The sequence below is a fragment of the Ochotona curzoniae genome, unplaced genomic scaffold, assembly GCF_017591425.1.
Source record: "Ochotona curzoniae isolate NIBS_2020 unplaced genomic scaffold, NIBS_Ocur_1.0 contig_1274, whole genome shotgun sequence".
Lineage (NCBI taxonomy): Eukaryota > Metazoa > Chordata > Mammalia > Lagomorpha > Ochotonidae > Ochotona > Ochotona curzoniae.
Genome location: NW_024465023.1, coordinates 1,727,182 through 1,744,691, shown reverse-complemented (window position 1 = coordinate 1,744,691; position 17,510 = coordinate 1,727,182). Strand labels below are relative to the sequence as shown.

The 17,510-nt window shown below is 41.2% G+C and overlaps 1 protein-coding gene across 4 annotated transcripts in view; it reads right to left on the bottom strand.

The window, feature by feature from the left end:
• REPS2 (RALBP1 associated Eps domain containing 2) overlaps positions 1-17,031 on the bottom strand; it is a 210,779-nt gene extending 193,748 nt beyond the window's left edge. For all 4 annotated transcript variants that reach the window (XM_040997630.1, XM_040997655.1, XM_040997640.1 and 1 more), the window contains exon 1: positions 16,792-17,031. In XM_040997630.1, the coding sequence (XP_040853564.1) occupies positions 16,792-17,031 (240 nt within the window). The remainder of the gene's footprint in view (positions 1-16,791) is intronic.
• Between the last annotated feature and the right edge of the window lie 479 nt (positions 17,032-17,510).

Sequence of the window (17,510 nt, the reverse complement as noted above, 5' to 3'; positions counted from 1 at the left end):
CAGTCTTTACATAGGAATGTGAAATTAGAACAACAGTCAAGAACATATGGTCTTTCTAATCTTCATTTGGATAGTTTTAATCTCCTGATTGGTTTCCCTAATGACTTGATCAGCTCTCAAGCATCACTACCCTGATGACTGCCAAAGTGTGATCATGTTGAACAGCATCAGTCTTGCTATTCAACATAAGCCACAAATACCTTTCTGCCCATTTTAACTCCCCACACACTCCCTCTCCTTCTGACCATCTTTAGGTAACTTTCTTATAGATAAATGGTGTAACCCACATGATGCCTGAAACTTGGTTCAGAATTATAAAAGGGAAGGTAACATAACTAGAAATATAAATGCATGGCAATGCCAATACACTATTTAGGGGGTATATATACATTTTTGTTGTATTTTTATTTTGAATTTTTGTGGTACAATTCGTAAAGACTTGGATTCCCCCCAAACTCCAACCCCCCCCCAACATATTTTCCCCATGCTGCTACAATAATCCTTCATAAGGAATCATAATTCCATCAGTCTCTTATTTAAGTGAGCCCCAACATTGCTGGTACAGACAATGTCAGAGAGTACAGCATCCCATTGTCTTCACATTTCCAACAGTTTCATTGGGAATCCATCTTTTGTTTGGAAGCAGGGATGTATGTTGCATTGTACCCCTACATCTGGATATGGTAGACCCCAGTACTCCATCACTATACTTTTCCTTAAATTAGAAGCCATGAAACAAGGTTAACAACTGGTATGAGTTAGAAAAACAGTCAAAACCACAACAAATTACAGCACCATGAAAAAAAATTGCACCACTGAGTAACCAACACATGGGTGACAAAAAGGAAACACAAAAGTCTCTTGGGAAAAATGATGCCACCGTGTAATCCATGAGCCAGCAATGAATTTGAGAAAAGAAAATGTTTGGAATAAATGAAACTGAAATCAAAAACATCAAAACACACGGAAAAACAACATGGATTGGATTATTGAAGTTACACTCTCCATGATGGTTTCCTTATGTTAGAGAGAATATATGGTATTTCTCCTTTTGTGATTGACTCATTTCACTGAGCATAACAGCTGCTGGCGTGGATGTGGGGAGAAAGGAACCCTCCTTCACTGCTGGTGGGAGCATAGGCTAGTACAACCACTGTGGAAATCAGTATGGAGAGTGCTAGAACTGCAAATAAACCTGCCATATGACCCAGCTATCCCGCTCTCAGGAATATACCCAATGGAAGTAAAATCTGCATGTGAGAAGGGGATCTGTAATCCTATACTTGCAGCAGCACAATCCACAATAGCAAAGGCATGGAAACAATCCAGACGGGCATCCAAAGAGGAATGGATAAAGAAACTTCGGTACATCTACTCCATGGAATATTATTCAGTTATTAAGAAGAATGTCAGATATATTTACAACAAGGTGGTCCCAACTAGAGCCCATTATGCTCAGTGAAATGAGTCAATGCACTATTTTTGAGCCCAAGTGGTTCAAATACACTGAGACATAAAACATTGTGGGTCCAGGACAGGAGCCTATTGGCTAAAGTCCTCGCCTTGCATGCGAGGATCACATACGGCTGCCAGTTCATATCTCAGCTGCTCCACATCCCTTCCAGCTCCCTGTTTGGGCCTGGAAAAAGCAGTGGAGGACAGCTCAGAGCCTTGGGACCCTATACCCATGTGGAAGACCCAGAATAGTCTCTTGGCTTCAGATTGGTTGAGGTCCAATCTTTGCAGCCACTTGGGAAGTGAACCAGCGGATGGAGGATCTTTCTATCTGTCCTTCTCTCTCCAAATTTGAGTTTCCAATAAAAATTGAATAAATTAAAAAACATTATTCTATCTACTTATTTTTATTTCATCTATTCTACTTTTTAAAAACATGAGGAAAAAGTACATCAACATCTAATTAGTCTGAGTCCTATAGAATCCTCAAGAATATCAGTGTACATTCTACAAAACAAATTGTTAATGTTCTGAAATATTTAGAGTTGTCTTTCACCCATGTGGCATTCCTACACAAATAAGGAAAAATGCCACCTACTTTCCTTTGGCATCCAAGTCCCTACAGCACTATAATGATGAGTCATCATAAGAGTAGGCAATAAAGATTTAAAAAATGGAAACATAAATGAACCTAAGCCACATTGTGAAGAATGATGAATTGCAAAAACATAACAATGAGAGGAAAAGTGAGTTTACAAGGTTAAAGAATATGATACTCCTCATTTTTCACAGAAAAGACATTCAAAACAACATGCCAGCTGGGTGTTAAGGCAGCACTTGGAACACCTGCATCCTTTATCACTGTGCCTGTGCTCAGGTCCTGGCTCTCTTCCCAGCTCCCACTTCCTGATAACAGGCACCCTGGGAGGCAGCAGGTGATGGCTGAAGTGCTTGTGTCCCCGCCACCCACAGGTGAGATGCAGATGGAGTCCTGGGATCCTGGCTTCAGCCTGGCCAGGGCTCAACTCAGGCAGTGTTTGGGGAGTGACTGAATAGATATGAGAACTCTTTTAGCCTTCGAAACACAAAAATTAAACAAAATAAAATTTAAAATCAAAATAACATTGCTTCAGTGATTCAGATATATACACATTATACACACACATAAACTATACACTAAAAATAGAAAAATTCAAATAATGCACATCAAATTCATGATAGCAATAACCTCTGGGGGAGCATGGGAGAGGAATGGAAACGAAAAGAGACTCCTGGAAACTGCTGCTCCAGCTGGGCTGCTTGGCTTCGCACACTGAGTGATGCTGACACTGTTCTTCATTTGTATTCCAGATAAGTTTTATTATAAAACAGTGAGCAAGTAGGGTCAGCACAGTGGCTTATCAGGCTAATCCCTTGCCTGCAGTGCCAGCATCCCATATGGGTAGTGGTTCATGTTCCAACTGTTCCAGTTCCAATACAGTTTCTTAATATGCCCAGAAAGGCAGCAGAGGATGGCCCAAATCCTTAGGCTCTTGTGCCATGTATGGGACCTGAAGTAAGCTTCTGGCTCCTGACTTTGAATCACCTCAGCTCTGTGGCCATTTGAGGAATAAATTAGCACATGGAAGATCTTCCTCTATCTCTCCTTGTCTCTGTAAATCTGCATTTCCAATAAAAACAAAATTTACAACAACAAATAGATCATTCAAAAAAAATAGTCAGCAAGTTAACTATACCGTAAAAATACTCCTTTAAATCATCAATGGTTTGGTTTTGATATTTTCTCTGATTCCATTTACTCTTTCAAAAAAAAAATAAAGAATACTAACTAAAACAGCATATGAGGTGATCTTCAAAAAACTCAAGGAAAGTATATGTTATGAGAAATTTCACATGGATTTTAAAAAAATTACACCAAAATAAACTTATCTTCTCTTTTCTCTTTCTTCACAAACACCTTTTTTATTTTTTTATTTAATGTTTACATTGCTGAGAGGGATGTACGCCCATGTGGACAGCCAATTAGGGTGGAGAGGGTCAAGGTATGGAAGACTGGTGGGATAAATGTTTTACATTTTTTTCTCCTCTGTCCACTGAGGTGGAAAGGGAAAGGGCAGCTCCTTGCTGTTTGATTGCATTAGCACCTGGGGATGAGAGCTGGACCTCTGATGACACCTTAGAGACCTCCATGTGGGGAAGAGTTCTAGGGGTGTTAAACTTGAGAAGTTTGGATAGTTCTGAGAAGCTGTTGGTTTCATTGCTCCAGGTTATGAAAATCTTTCTAAGGTTTATCGGCTGACCAGGTCCGCCTTGGTGCATACACATACCCAGGAACACGCTGCAAAGCTTATCCAGGAGAGTGGTCCAACTTGTTCTGCTTTCTATCTTCTGACAAGTTACCTGACATCCCCGGTCATGTCCCCTGTGTACATCTGGACATGCTATCCACTGCACAGGCATCAACAACTGAGGAGGCCCAGTCTCAGTACAAGTACTCCAAGAATGGACTACATACGTTGTGATTTTCCCTGTGGCCAGAATTTGAGTCCGGCCATACAGCTGGCAGAGGGGAGAGGGTGTCTCACAAGAAACCTTGCCTGAGGTGACCTCAGACTTGATTCATATGTGCCAGCTAGCACAGGGTGAAGTTAGTTTTGTTTTCTGCACCAGCCAACAAACTAACCAAAGGATGCAGCTGCCTGGTCAGTTCCACCCTCAGACCCAGCTCTCACATGAAATGATACGTGCTGCAGCCTAGCCCAGCCCAGCCTGCCACAGGCCAGTCATCACATATACCAGGAAGTGCCATGATGACCTCCAATAACTCCCACTAGGCCCCCCAAACCCCAAAATTTTGCAAGTGCCAGCATGTGCTGCATGCCTAGCCTGGTCCATCTTACATACCATCCAGCTCTTGTGAAAACTCACGGGTGTTATAGCTTAGTGCAGCCCAGCATGCTCCCAGACCCAACCCACACATATGCTGACAAGTGCTGCTGCTTTGACCACCCTGTGCTGCTCCCAGCCCTGGTTCTCATGCTCACCAGCAGAAACTACAGACCTATAGAGGAATGTCCACAGTTCCCCTACCAGACCAACTCCCAACCCCAGATCCTGCCAGGAGGGTACTGTGGTTGAGGCTGACATGACTTGTACCCAGTCCCAGTACTTGCCAGTGGGTGCTGTAAACTAGCCTTGCTGGTCCTTGGCTCTCTTTTATACCAGCAAGTGTGGCACTTCAGGCTATTCTGGGATACATGCCAGCTGACAGGTGCTGCAGCCCTGCCCAGACTGGCCCACCTCCAGTTCCAGATATCATGCTTACCAATGGAAGTAGTGGCCCAACAGGGGAGTCTCCAAAGTTTCCTTAGCAGTTGTGCCCCAAGCCCCAGGTCCTACGTGTGCCAGCAAGTGCTGCAGCCCAATCTGAGATGGCCCACCCCCAGTCTCAGCATTCATAAGTAGATGCTACAGCCTGGCTCAGCCCTGGCTCTCCACAGCACCCACTAGGGTGTGAGAGAACCAGATCTGGAGGCAGATTCTGTAGGGGATTTGTGGGCGTGCCTCTTTGGACTGCAACACCCACTTGTTTGCTCCAGAGCTGGGGGTAGTGACATGCTGAATCAGGCTGGACCACAGAACTCACCTGACATTCTGGGGCTTGGAGGTACTGGGCTGAGCCAGGCTGCCTCACGTGCCAGCACATGTAAAGGCTGGGACTGAGAAAAGACCATGCCAAGCAGGGCTGCAGTATCCACAGCTCTAACACTCACAGATAGGTACCAAGGAGGAACCCAGCCAGGCAGGCCCCTCAGCCCCAGTTTTTGTGTGTGCCTTCAGCCAGGACCCTGGAACTCCAACATGGTCTCCCACATGGGTGGCAGAGTTCCCAACCCTTGGACCATCTTCTACTTGCCTCCCAGGTGCATTATAACATGAAAGCATCGGAAACAGAACAGCTGGGACTCAAATTGGCACTCCAATATTGGATGATGGCATCACAAGTAGTGGCTTCACTGGCTGTGCCACAGTGTAGTTCCCTAGCTACTCTTTTACTCTACATCCCTACAGTAACACACTTGAAAGATGACAGCATTAAAAAAAAGTTTTATATAACTTTTTTTATTAATTACGTTGCATTATGTGACACAGTTTCATAGGCTCTGGGATTCCCCCAACCCCTCACTACGCCCTCTCCCCATGGTGGATTCCTCCACCTCGTTGCAGTATTACAGTTCAAATTAAGTCAAGATTCTTTCGTTGCAAACATATACCAAGCATAGAGTCCAGCATCTTATTGTCCAGATAAATTCAACAGTTTCTTGGGGAGACCATCTCTGATCTGAAGGTAGAGCTGGCAGAATATCATCCCGATCAATTAGAAGCCCCAGCACAACATCAACCACAATTTACAACATTATGGAATTAATTGACAGGTATTGAGTAACCAATATGTTAAAAAAAAATGCAAGTTCTTAACCACATCCTGTGACTACTTCATTGACATTTCAATTTTAGTTTATATACAGAACTGGCTGCTATACACCTTAAAATGGTTATAGGGTACTATTCAGCTGTCTCGTGTCTATTTTCATTTTAGTATTTAGCAGTTTATTGTGTTGAAGCATAATTTTGCTGAACTTTGTAGATTTTAGGATATTCTAACCTGGCTTATAACTCTAACAAGGCATATGTCAACAGCTGAGGTGCAGAACAGTTTTAGGAGGGGAGTGCAGAGAAATCTTCAATACCCTAGTGAGGAGTAACTAATCTTTGTGTCCCACCTAGTAAGGTATATGTGGATGCAAGCTGATCATTTCCTGTTTGGTTTTAAGCTTTCCTTGTATTTCTCTGACTATGTAACTTTTTAAAAATAATTCTGGCTAATAATCTAGGAACAGAAAAAGACTTTCAAAAATTTTATCATTCACTTATAGTTTTATTTAATAATAAAAATTGCTTCCAAGGTTTAGAGGAAGACCTTTAGAAATGGTATCTCTCCATTATGCTCAGTGAATTAAGTCAATCCCAAAATAACAAATACGATTATGTTCTTTCTGATATAAGGCTACCTTCATGCAAATTAAAAGATCAATAGCCCTGTCGATACTGTTTTTGCTGCAACTCATAAGCTCTGATTTTTTTTTATTTCTTCGAAATAGTTTTTCTCTTGTTAAATTCTTCACTGACTCATAGATCATACAGTAGCATCATTTTCCAAAAAGGTTTTTGTTTTCGTTTTCATTTCTTCAGCAACACATTAGTCATTTGGTAGCATTTATCTAACTTCATGGGGTTGCAAACTTTTTAAACTTTATTCCTGTTGTTAATTTTGTTTTATGGCTTCTCATTTAAGGGAATGTACAGAAGCTGTGTAGTAGACTGTTAAACCCAGATGTGAAGATACAATGCAGTATGCACCTCCACTTCCAAATCCAAAATGGACTCCCAATGAAACTGTTGGCTATATCTTGATAAAAGGATGCTGGACTATTTGCCATTGTCTGTACCTGCAATGTAGGATACACTTAAACAGCAGAATGATGGACTTAGGATTATTTACAAAGGACTATACTATTGTAATAATATGTGGGAGATCAGTTATGGGGAGGGAATTTGGGGAGGAGGTAAGCAAAATCCCAAAGCCTATGGAATTGTATCATAAAATTATATATATATATGAGCAGCACGATAGGCTAGCAGCTAAAGTCCTCGCCTCACACGCGCTGAGATTCCATGAAGGTGCCAATTCCAATCTCTGGGGACAGAGATTATTAAAATATCCCTCACTTCTCACAGCTTTTCCTTCTTTGCCTCAATCTAAGCAATTAAACAACGGGATATTAGCTGTTGCATTTTCTGCTTCAACTGAATGACTGCAGAATCAACAGTAGTTTATACATATTCCACTAATGTCCAACAAGAGTTAACTATTATGAAAATGAAAAACACTTATAAAGGTGAATTGCATTGTGCACAACATTCCCAGAGGCTAAGATACCATCCTAAAAGCCACATATAATAAAGAAGCCAATATAGCTTAACTTATTATATCAAATATATAACTTAACATCTTAAGGTATTTTATTTTTAGATATTACATTTCAATTCTTCCTTTAACCAAAACAAAAACTCCGATGCATAAAAACATTTGCTCAGAAATGTAAGTTTCATGAGTGCCTGACACTCGAGAGCATCACACCCAAACCTAATTCCCTCCACACCCTATGTCTTCTAATAAAATGCCAGACTGATTGCTGAATATCAATGAAATACTTCACAATGTGGAAAACCAATCACTCTAACTTCTCTAACTTGAGATATTAAAAGGCCATTTACTTGTTCTCAAACATTCGTAATCCCTTTTTCTACTTAAAAGTATTTCATTCTGGGCGCTGCACAGTAACCTAGCAGCTACAGTCCTCGCCTTATATGCACCAGGATCCCATATGGACACCGGTTCTAATCCCAGTGGCCCCACTTCCCATCCAGCTCCCTGCTTGTAGTCTAGGAAAGCAGTCAAGGACGGACCAAAGCCTTGGCACCTGTACCCACATGGGAGACCCAGAAGAGGCTCCCGGTTCCTGGCTTCAGATCAGCTTGGCCCTGGCCATTGCAGCCACTTGGGGAGTAAATCATCGGACAGAAGATCTTCTCTGTCTCTCCTCCTCTCTGTATATATAAATATTCAATAAAAATAAATCTTTTTTAACAAAAAAAGCCTTTAAAAATATTTTATTCTACACTTTCCGCCTAGGGCTAGGCTCCTGCTTTAAAATAAAGTAGCACATAGAAACAAATGTACTATAAAGAAGCCAAAGGGGCTTATAAATAGACTACTAAGATGCATTAAAATGTAACTCAAGATGGTAAATGAATACATGAAAAGATGTTCACGGTCATATGTCATAAGAGGATTGCAAATTCAGACATCAATGAAATATCAAGAAATATACATCATAATGGCCCAAATCCAAAACACTGACAATACTAAATGCCAACAAGGATACAGGGCAACATGTACTCTCATTAATTGTTGATGGGGAAAAAAATAGATACAGTCACACTGGAAGACTGTCAGTTGCTTACCAAACTAAACATATTCCTATCACACAATCTAGCAATCATATTCAGTGTTTTACACAATTAGACTTGCACATACACACAAAACTTTGAACATAGATGTCTGTAACAATTCTATGTATAATTACCGAAAGTTGAAAGGAACCAAGACATCACTGAAATAAGCCAATGAGTAAACTTTGGTACAACCAAACAATGATATACTATTGGGGCTAAAAAGGAAGGAGTCACCAAAGAGAAGTTACCATGCAAAGCAGAAGAATCTTTAATGCATGTAACGAAGTGAAAAAATTCAATCCGCAGAGGAGACATATCATATGACTCAACTGCAAAGTATTTCTTTAAAGACAAAATTGCTGGAAGTAAAAAGATCAATGATTTCCAGGGGTCAATGACATTCCACAGGGTGAAAAAGGAACAAAAGATCGATAAGGCAGTGCAATTATTTTGCCATGCTAAAGTAATTGTGGCCACAAGTCATCAGACTCATACATATGTCCAGATTTAAAGAATACATAACACCAAAAGTAACAGTCCAATCTCAACTACAGACATTGGACTAAAATGATGCAATATAGGCTCAGTGATGGTAACAAATGTGCACCTCAGATGCCAGTGGCTGATAATATAATGGTGGAGCTGTGATGCGGGGGGACAAGAGGTAGTTGTCAATTTATGTATTCTTGGCTCAAATTTCCTGGGATTCTTTCACTTCTCTGAAAATGCTTTACTTTTTTTAAAGCTGACATTACATGTATGTACAAATACAAGTGGTTTTCAAAAAGCTCATGGAAGGGTCAAGGCTATAGGATAATGGGTTAAGCCAACACCTATAGTACTAGCATCCCTGATTGGTATCTATTCCACTTCTGATCCAGCTCCTTGCGTATACATTTGGGAAAGCTGAAGAAAAGGACCCAAAAGTGCTAAGGCCTCATACCCATCCGAGAGATCAGAAAAACTTTCTGGGGTTCCTGGCTTTGGCTTAACCCAGCCCCAAACATTGCGGCTATCTGGGGAGTGAACCAGTAGATAAAGATCTCTTTCACATTCTCTCCCCTTATCATTCTGTAACTCTGCCTTTGAAATAAATAATTCTTTGTTAAAATCACATTAAAATTGCTTGAAACAAATGAAGGGATCAACACAACATATCAAAACTTATGGCACACAATCAAGGCAGTGTTAAGAGGTAAGTTCATCACAATAATTGCTTATGTTAAGAAACTAGAAAAAAGTACCAAGTAAATCAGCTAACCTAACAGTTGAATGAACTAGAAAAACAACATCAAAGCAGTCCAAGTTTAGTAGAAAAAAAGAAATAATCAAAATAAGGGAGGAAATAAACCAAATAGAGACCAAAAGAACTGTACATATGATCAATAAATCAAAAGAGATTGTTCTTTGAGAAAATCAACAAAATAGACTCCCCACTAGCTCGACTAATCAAAAAAAAAAAAAAGCAGGGAGAAGATACACATCAATAGCATCAGAGATGAGAAAGGAAACATAACAACAGATACCTCAATAGATACAACAATAGATTTCTGGACGCATACAATCCACCAAAATTGAATCAAGAAGCAATTAATCTAAATAGACCAATGACATGCACTGAGATTGAATCGGAAATTAAAGCACTCCCAACCAAGAAAAGTCCTGGACCAGATGGCTTCACTGCTGAATTCTATCCAACGTTCCAAGAGGAATTTATCCCAATGCTCCACAAGCTTTTCCAAACAATTTAAAGAGAGGAAAATCTTCCAAACTCTTGCTATGAAGCCAATATCACCTTAATACAAAGCCAGATAGAGAAACAACAGAAAAAGAGAACTGCAGACCAATACCCTTGGTGAACACAAATGCAAAAATCCTCAACAAAATACTAGCCAACAGGATCCAACAGATCATTCACCCGGATCAGGTGGGATTTTTTTCCCAGGCATGCAGGGATCGTTCAACATTCACAAATCAATAAATGTGATACATTACATCAATAAAATGAAAAATTAAAACCATATGATCCTCTCAATAGATGCAGAGAAAGCATTTGATAAAATCCAACACCACTTCATGCTAAAAACCCTAAGCAAGACAGGCATAGAAGAAACATTCTACAACACAATCAAGGCAATTTACGAAAAACCCAATGCCAGCATCATTCTAAATGGGGAAAGATTGGAAGCCTTCCCACTAAAACCTGGAACTAGACAGGAATGTGCACTGTCTCTACTACTCTTCAATATAGTATAGAAAGTCCTTGCCAGAGCTATTAGGCAAGAAAAACGAATCAAAGGAATACAAATTGGGAACAAGAAACTGAAATGATCTCTAGTTGCAGATGACATGATTATCTGTGTGGGAGAGCCAAAATACTCAGTCAAGAGACTACTGGAACTCATACGAGACATTGACAGGGTAGCAGGATACAAAATTAATGAACACAAATCGATGGTACTAGTGTACACAAGTAATTCCATGGCTGAGAGAAACTGTAAGTACAGTTCCCTTTAAAATAGCAGAGAGTGGGCCCGGCAGTGTGGCCTAATGGCTAAAGTCCTCGCCTTGAATGCGCCAGGATCCCATATGGGCGCTGGTTCTAATCCTGGCGGCTCCACTTCCCATCCAGCTCCCTGCTGTGGTCTGGGAAAGCAGTCGAGGATGGCCCAAAGCTTTGGGACCCTGCACCTCTGTGAGATACCCAGAAGAAGCTCCTGGATCCTGGCTTCGGATCAGCATAGCATCGGCCATTGCGCTCACTTGGGGAGTGAATCATCGGATGGAAGATCTTCCTCTCTGTCTCTCCTCCTGTCTGTATATCTGACTTTATTAATCTTTAAAAAAAATAGCAGAGAGTAACCTTAAATACCTAGGAATTAAGCTGCCTAAGGAAGGCCTCTCTGATGAAAACTATAAAACATTTAAAAACGAAATAGAAGATCTTGAAAAATGCAGAAACTTACCATGTTCCTGGATTGGCAGGATCAACAGCATCAAAATGTCCACATTACCAAGAGTAATATACAGATTCAACGCAATCCCAATCAAAATCCCAACAACATTCTTCTCAGAAACAGAAAAGAAGATACAAAAGTTCATCCAGAAACACAAGAGACCACGAATAGCCAAAGCTATCCTGAAGAATAAAACTCAAGCTGGAGGAATCACAATTCCAGACCTCGAGACATACTACAGAGCACTAGTCATCAAAACAGTCTGCTACTGGTACAGAAACAGAGAAGAAAATCAATGGGACAGAACAGAAGCACCAGAAGGGAGCCCATACATATATAGTCAACTAATCTCTGACAAGACAACGGAAAACAATTCAGGAAAAAAAGCTTCTGTATAGTAAACGAAACAATTAAAAAGTGAAGAAGCAACTAATGAAATAGGAGAAAATTTTTGCACACTATACATGTGATAGGGGACCAATATCCAGGATTTACAAAGTCCTTCAGAAATCCAGGGACAGTTAAAAAAAAAAAAAAACCTGTGAAAAAATGGGCAAAGGAAATGAACAGACATTTATCAAAAGAACAGATCCAAATGGCTAACAGACATATGAAAAGATGCCCAGGCTCCCTAGCCATCAGAGAGATACAAATGAAAACCACATTCAGGTTACCACCTAACTCCAGTCAGATTGGGCAAGGGGAAATCCCAGACTCTACGGTATTGTACCTTCAAATTCAAAATCAAAACAAATTCAAATCAATTTACATATCCCTATACCAACAAAACTGTATATTGAAAAATAATAAAAATAATAATGTTAATTCAAAAATAATCTCAATTATTATAAAAGAGCATAATGTTGGTATTTATAAAATAAATTACAGTAAATGTTTTCACACATATCTTAATTTTTCAAGATCTATAATTATTTTTCACAGAATAAAAGATATTTCACTTTGCATAGTTAATGTTTTACTTAAAGCATGTTTATCAACAGCTAAATCTTGCAAAAGGTAAACAATTGGAAATAGTTTACTATTATATTATTTCTTTAAAAACATTGATAATGGAGTTGAAATGTGTTTGAAATGCAAAATATCATTTTGGGTTACACACAAGAAAATAGCTGTGATTTCTTTTCTTGCTGCTATATTCACATATATATATGGAAACCTCCAGAAAATATCATGCTATAGGACAATAAATGCATGGTAAAATGATATTTTTAAAAATTATCTTAAACTAAAATATTTAGATTTTAGTAAATATAAGTACTATTGAAACTACTCTTTTACTCCAAAGAGAGGATTTCCATTTTAATCTTCATCTCATAAGATTTTACTGTGGTGTTTGTTTATACGTTTTGGCTTCCAAAGATAAAATAGTCATCATTAAAAATATTATGGGAAATATTTCTAAAAGCCAAAGCAGTGAAGCAAACACCAGGAAATAAAGGAAATATTGGCAAATAAATATCAAGAATACTTGTCATACAACTAAGAGTTATCTACCCAGAGCTATTCACCCAGTACACTTGGGTACACGTATTTCATTTGCAATTTGTCAATAGAATTAAAAACTTTAGGACTATTCTATTCTCACTTAACCTGAATATTATTAAATATTATTTAATATTTAATGTTTACAACAATTTTTGTTTATAACTAATAATAACCTATGGATTTTATTTTGAAAATGATTAAACAGTTCCGCTGTCAGATTATTTTAAAAGCCTATGTAATAAGTCCATAGAAAGATGTTTTTAGCTTAAGTCACTTTCAGCAAATAAGCCCATTCCAGATCATCAAACCAACAAGGAACATGCTATCAATGGTGTCTGCATAAATGCTTTACCTCTAAACCCAGTAAATTATTTCCCAGGAATCTAAAACATATTAAAAGTTTCACTAGAGGGGCCCGGCGTGGTGGCGCAAGTGGTTAAGGTCCTCACCTAGCACGCCCGGGATCCCATATGGGCGCCGGTTCTAATCCCGGCAGCCCCGCTTCCCTTCCAGCTCCCTGCCTGTGGCCTGGGAAAGCAGTCGAGGACGGCCCAAAGCTTTGGGACCCTGCACCCGCGTGGGAGACCCGGAAGAGGCTCCTGGCTTCGGACCGGCATAGTATCGGCCCGTCGCGCTCACTTGGGGAGTGAATCATCGGACGGAAGATCTTCCTCTCTGTCTCTCCTCTCTGTATATCCGCCTTTCCAATGAAAAAATAATAAAAATAAATCTTTAAAAAAAAAAAAAAAAAAAAAAAAAAAGTTTCACTAGAGAAAGAATAATGGACCACAAACTGAGTTACCAATAAAAATTATCATCTTTGTTATCTAAATGTGAATGTCGAGTCATTACATATTCTTTAAATATGAGTAAGTTATTTAACCTCTTCCCAACACATTTTTCCCTTTTGAAAGTTGGTTAACACATACTTAATTATTGTAACTACTGAATATGGTAAATGCATTGAAATTTTTAAATGAATGTACACTTTTTAATGCTGCAATTGATATCTTAATAAAAATGCTTAAAAATACATTAAAATGCATATTATGAAAAACTAGATATATGGATATCATTTTTTTTTGCTCCAATATAAAGCTATCTTTAAAATATTTTTTTAAAAAATGAGATCCAGAGGCTGGCATGCTGTCTCAACAGGCTAATCTTCCGCATACAAGTGCCAGCATCTCATTTGGGCATTGGTTCATTTCCCACTTGCCCACTTCCCAATCAGTTCCCTATTTATGTCCTGGGAAAGCAGCAGCAGAAGGTCTAAAGCCTTGGGATCCTGTACCTACACGAGAGACCAGGAAGAAGCTTCTGGCTCCTAGATTTGGATCAGCTCAGCTCCAGTCACTGCAAACGCTTGGGGAGTGAACTAGGGAATGAAAACTCTCTGTCTCCCTCTCCTTCTCTAAATCTACTTTTCAAATAAAAACACATAAATCTTTTTAAAAAAAATAACATGAGATCTGCACAGTTATTTCATAATCTGCATTTTCCTTTAAATTTTGAAAACCCTTGGCATATATTAACTGCAAAAGAACATTCCTAAGTCTGTAGGCTCATTTACATTAGGCTCATTTACATAACAAAGCAATAGGCGCAGTAGTTCATTTTTACTACAAGAAGATAAAACAAAATATTTTTATTGAACATTTATTGCTGGTAAGATGGTAAGACCATCACCCTTCCTGGAACATTATGATAATGTTAATTGTATCACGATTAAGAGGTGGGGGGAAATCCGACTGGTTAGTGCCTCCATGATTTGAGCAGTTATACCTGTTGGGCTACTTCAATGTAAACTCTGTTTCCTGTCTAACAGGGAAAGGGTAAGAATGGCTAACACACTGATGGAGTCCTGCAAATTAAGGTGACTAGATGAAACACACAGACTACCAAAATGGTGCATCAACATGAAGTGGCTGCTGGTGGCTGACCTTGCTTGATTATACATTTCCCTGTCCAGAATGGCAGTAATGTGCATTTTCACTTGTACCATATCATGTTACAACTCCATGGGAATGAAGGGGAAGGATGTCTTTTGTTTCACTGGGCTGAAAAGGGAACTTAAAGCTCTGAGATTTATTTCATGCAATCTTTCAGAGACATGCCTTTTTGCCAGCATCTGAAGCAGTGTTTGGTTAGTTTTCAACTAAACATCAAGAGTATAATCTCATTCATACAGACACTGTGCTTTGCAATGTTTTGAATCATATGCACCCAAGTCAATTTTAATATACCCACCTCCTCTTCTTACAATTCCATGTGTCACTAACAATAAAATACACCTTCAGGCGTCCAGGTGTCACTTAATTCTGCCTCAATCACCTATTTTCTTGCAGCTAGCAAGTGGCCACAGCATTGAACACATTTATTATGCTCAGGAGTACCCTGCAGGCATCATGTAATGGCCATGGCTTGTGACAAAGGACATGACCTTTCTATCTGACCCAGCTGGATGGCTCACCAGCCATGACTGAACCACCCACATATCAACGGCTTCTTAGTGGACCCTCAGCATGCCAAGTTCTATGAATATTAGTTATATCTTGAGAAACTCTAAGTGTGAAAAAATAAAAGATTATCGAGTGGTTCAGCTTACACTCATAAACACAGAGCCATGTGCATGTTCTAGCAGTATAGAATGCAGACAATCCTCAGTGATTATATACACACACATAAACACAATGCCACCAGCAAACCATTTCCCCAGCATTCCTCTGAAAGTCGATTTTAAAACACTTGTCACTCTAAGTATTCACTTTTGTGTTAATGTTTCAAACTATTGCTTGTTTTTAAAAAAAGCCTTCATTTCCTATTTTATCTCTGATATTAACACTCTTATCAGCATTTAGCACTGTGACATCAAGTGACAAAAGGCGTATGTAGTGTTTTCCCAAGAACAAAACAAAAACAGTATTTGCTATGGCTTATCCTCTCCTTTTCCACCTATGGGGCAGCCATAAGCAGAAAGCTTGGCCACCCATTAATTTTCATCTCCTTTCCAAGTCCAAACAATGATACAATGGGAAACCACAGCTGTTCCCTATGCTGGACTTGGAAGGTTCACCTCTATCCCAGGCACAGAATTTGACTTTGACTTGACCAGCGTCGTCCTGCAGCCCGTGTCTCTGCTCTGCAACTTATCATTGGGTTCTCCAGCATAATAACAACATCCGGAAAACATTACTGGGTGAGGTGGATGGATGGATGGATGGATGGATGGATGGAAGGAAGGAATAGATAGATAATGGCAGATATGTATATATCACAGGTCTATGGAGAGGACAACATTTAGACATGGGACCTGAGGACAGGTTCCATTCAGATCTCGGAGCTGAGCTGAACTAGACAGACACACACACACTCAGGTGCAAACCTCACTCGGGAGGGGGAGGGGCAGGAACGGCGAGCAGAGGTTAAACCAGACACCAGCCAAAACAAACACACTTCCAGAACTTTGGGTTTGGGCGGCTTCAGAGAGCTGGCAATGGCCGGAGAAGCAGAGATGGTACTAGTTCGTATTAGAGGAAAAAGACGGGAAGAGCTCCCAGCACGGGATGAGGGGGTGAGCTGCGGAGGAGGCTGGTGTCCCCTAGAGACAAGGGCGTCGCCGCCAGCCCCAGCTGCTTGCGAGGCCCCTGAGATCTGGATTAGGCCTCCTGATCTCTAGAAGCAACCCTATCTTCGCACTCGCATCCTTGCACACACACACTCACACACACCCACCCATTTCCAGAGGCACTCTCCTCACAGACCTCCAGCGACAAGACGGGCGAAGACGTACCTGGTGCAGCGTCTCAGCGGGCAGCTGCGACGCCCTGAACAGGTCAGCCACGGGACCAGCAGCCGCAGTGGCGGCTCCTGGAACGACCCTGGCGGCCTCGGGGGGCCCGGTCCCGGGGCCCCCGGTCGCAGCGCCCGCACAGCGTGCGAAGAGCTCCGAGTAGCACTGCTGCTCGCTCTCGCTCAGCAGCAGCGGCAGCGGCGGCCCAGAGCCGCAGCCTCCGCCTGCGGCTGCCTCCATGAAGCCTGCAAGTGGGCCCAAACGAGCACTGACCCCGACTAAGGTGCAGGCGTCGCCGCGCCACCGCCACAGCCGCCGCCTTGGCCTTGGCCGCCGCCGCCCCCACGCCTCGCAGCTGCCGCGCGGCGGCTTCCTCCCGGCTCGCACCGGCCCCGCCCCCGGGCTTGAATGTTGTGCCTCTGCCGCGCGGCACATGGAGACAGGCGCGGCGCCGACCAATGGCAACCTGGGATCCCACTCAGGCCCCGCCTCGTAGCAGGCCCAGCCCCGCCCCTCGCCAGGTAACTACCTCTGTGCGCCCTCAACCCACCTGCGGGCACTGCCAGGTGGGAGACCTGGGAAACCTGGGAGACCTGGGTCCTACTGTTTTCCAAGCCCTCCAAGCACCAGATGGGAGTCTTTGGTTCTTCCCCATGGCTGGCAAGGAAGCCTCCAGACCCACCTGCAGATTACTGATTTTCAGGGACTTATGTGCTGAA